The 1,904-nt window shown below is 28.7% G+C and overlaps 2 protein-coding genes across 3 annotated transcripts in view; both read right to left on the bottom strand.

The window, feature by feature from the left end:
* Positions 1–268: 268 nt before the first annotated feature.
* Positions 269–1,904, bottom strand: part of LOC115239032 (facilitated trehalose transporter Tret1-2 homolog) — a 10,286-nt gene continuing 8,650 nt past the window's right edge. For both annotated transcript variants that reach the window (XR_003884582.1, XR_003884581.1), the window contains exon 5: positions 269–729. The gene's annotated coding sequence lies outside the window, so the exon portion shown is untranslated. The remainder of the gene's footprint in view (positions 730–1,904) is intronic.
* LOC115239033 (facilitated trehalose transporter Tret1-like) overlaps positions 831–1,904 on the bottom strand; it is a 7,010-nt gene continuing 5,936 nt past the window's right edge. Inside the window, exon 4 of the mRNA XM_029813334.1 lies at positions 831–1,681. Coding sequence (XP_029669194.1) covers positions 1,054–1,681 — 628 coding nt within the window. The 3' untranslated portion in view covers positions 831–1,053. The remainder of the gene's footprint in view (positions 1,682–1,904) is intronic.

Below are 1,904 nucleotides of genomic sequence, written 5' to 3'. Positions count from 1 at the left end.
ATTAATTTAAAATGGAAAGATGTTTTAAATATCATAAGCAATTATAACTATTAAAGATAGAGTATACAAAGTAGATTATATAATACAAAGTACACACTATAAAGAGGATAGTAAGCTGCAAAAAAAAATATACAAAAAAATATATATATGCAATAAATTAAAAATATCAAGAGAATTTAAATAACATTGCGTGTGTTTATAAAAAATAATGTTTAATTTACTTTAAGTTTAATTATATATTAAAAATGAGAATCGAAGCCGGTATTACATCCAAAAATTTATTTATTTGTCTAATTATTCTAAAAAATATATATGTACCTGCTACAGCGGCGAGATATATTTTCTTCATGTTTCGCAATACAACCGGTTTCACATGCAAACATTAAATGATGAGTTTGTCATAATAAGCTGATTTAAAAAAGGTTTATAGATAACACTATCATATCAACTTTATCATCAGCATATTGCACATTTGATATAAAGAAGAAAGAATAAATTGTGTATACTCGAAGAACAGATTTTATATTATCGAAGAACAGATTTTATATTATCAAATAACAGATTTTATATTATCGAAGAACAAATCTTATATAATCTTTATTTCAGATCTTATGTAATCATAATTTGAAAACAATTACAAATATCTTATCAAGAATTATTGCACATATTTATATGTTAAATATTTTATGCTATATTTAGTCTGTATATTAAACAAGAAACCAATTAAACCTTTTTTGATCCTATTGTCGAGAGATTTTTATATAATTAATTATTTCAATATTCTTTAACATAAACATTATAATAAGAACATCTACTAATTTTATACATTAATTATAGTCATTATTTTTATGAAACATATTTACATTTATTTTCAAGTTTTCTAAAGCCAAAGCAATAGAATCTGCTACAACCTATTACAATACAGATCATTTGAAGCAAAATAATTGCAGAAGTAACTACGAGCCCAACTTCAAAAATAACTTTTCTTCAATTCTAAACAATTCACGAATTCGTCGAAAGAAGATCAACATGTAACTATCTTATTCTCGAATCTCAGTACGTCGACGAGCCGTGCAATTCCTTTTGTATCTGTTCCAAAGTTTTACCTTTAGTTTCAGGTATGTAGAAAAACACGAATAAAGCACCCATGAGACTGCATGCGGTGAATATCCAGAACGGTACGTGTGCACCGCTATTTTCGGCTATGATCAGAAATAATTCTAACACAGAAAAGGCCCATATATTAGTCGTTCCTAAAAAAGTGGTATTGCCGAGAGCCTTTACATTTGTGGGAAATAATTCGCTAGCTATGGTGAAGGGTATCGAAGCCAAACCCGAACAATACATGATTATATACATAATCACACCAACAGCGGGCAACCAAATTATATCGCTGGTATCTATATGATCATATTGCAGATTGAAATACGTCGCGACTATAGCATTCGAAAACGCTGCACCAACGGCCGAGATCATTAACAACGACTTTCTGCCGCTGTGATCGATAAGAAACATACAGATGATTGTAAAAATCACTTGTATGGCGCCCAATATCATAGTTAAGTATTTGCCTTCCAGATTAGTCTTAGCTTGGTCCAGGACTATTTGAGCATACTGTACGGCGACCTGAGAACCGCTCATTTGCTGAATGCCGCCTAAGCATACCAATATTATTACAGCCCTGCAATATGAAGTTTATTAATTGAGTCCGTCTACTATATCCGTCTACGATAAATTAATAGCTTTGATGTTATAATTGTGTAATCATTTCTAGTTGTTTTATTATGAATATTATTATGAAATCACATATATACAAATGAACCTAATATAAAAAATTTTTGATAACTGTTTTATGTAAATATAACTATAGAAAACTATTATAAAAAATTATAAAAACTATTATA

Source organism: Formica exsecta, unplaced genomic scaffold, assembly GCF_003651465.1.
Source record: "Formica exsecta isolate Colony F162 unplaced genomic scaffold, ASM365146v1 scaffold363, whole genome shotgun sequence".
NCBI classification, from domain to species: domain Eukaryota; kingdom Metazoa; phylum Arthropoda; class Insecta; order Hymenoptera; family Formicidae; genus Formica; species Formica exsecta.
This window is presented reverse-complemented; position numbering and strand designations above follow the sequence as displayed.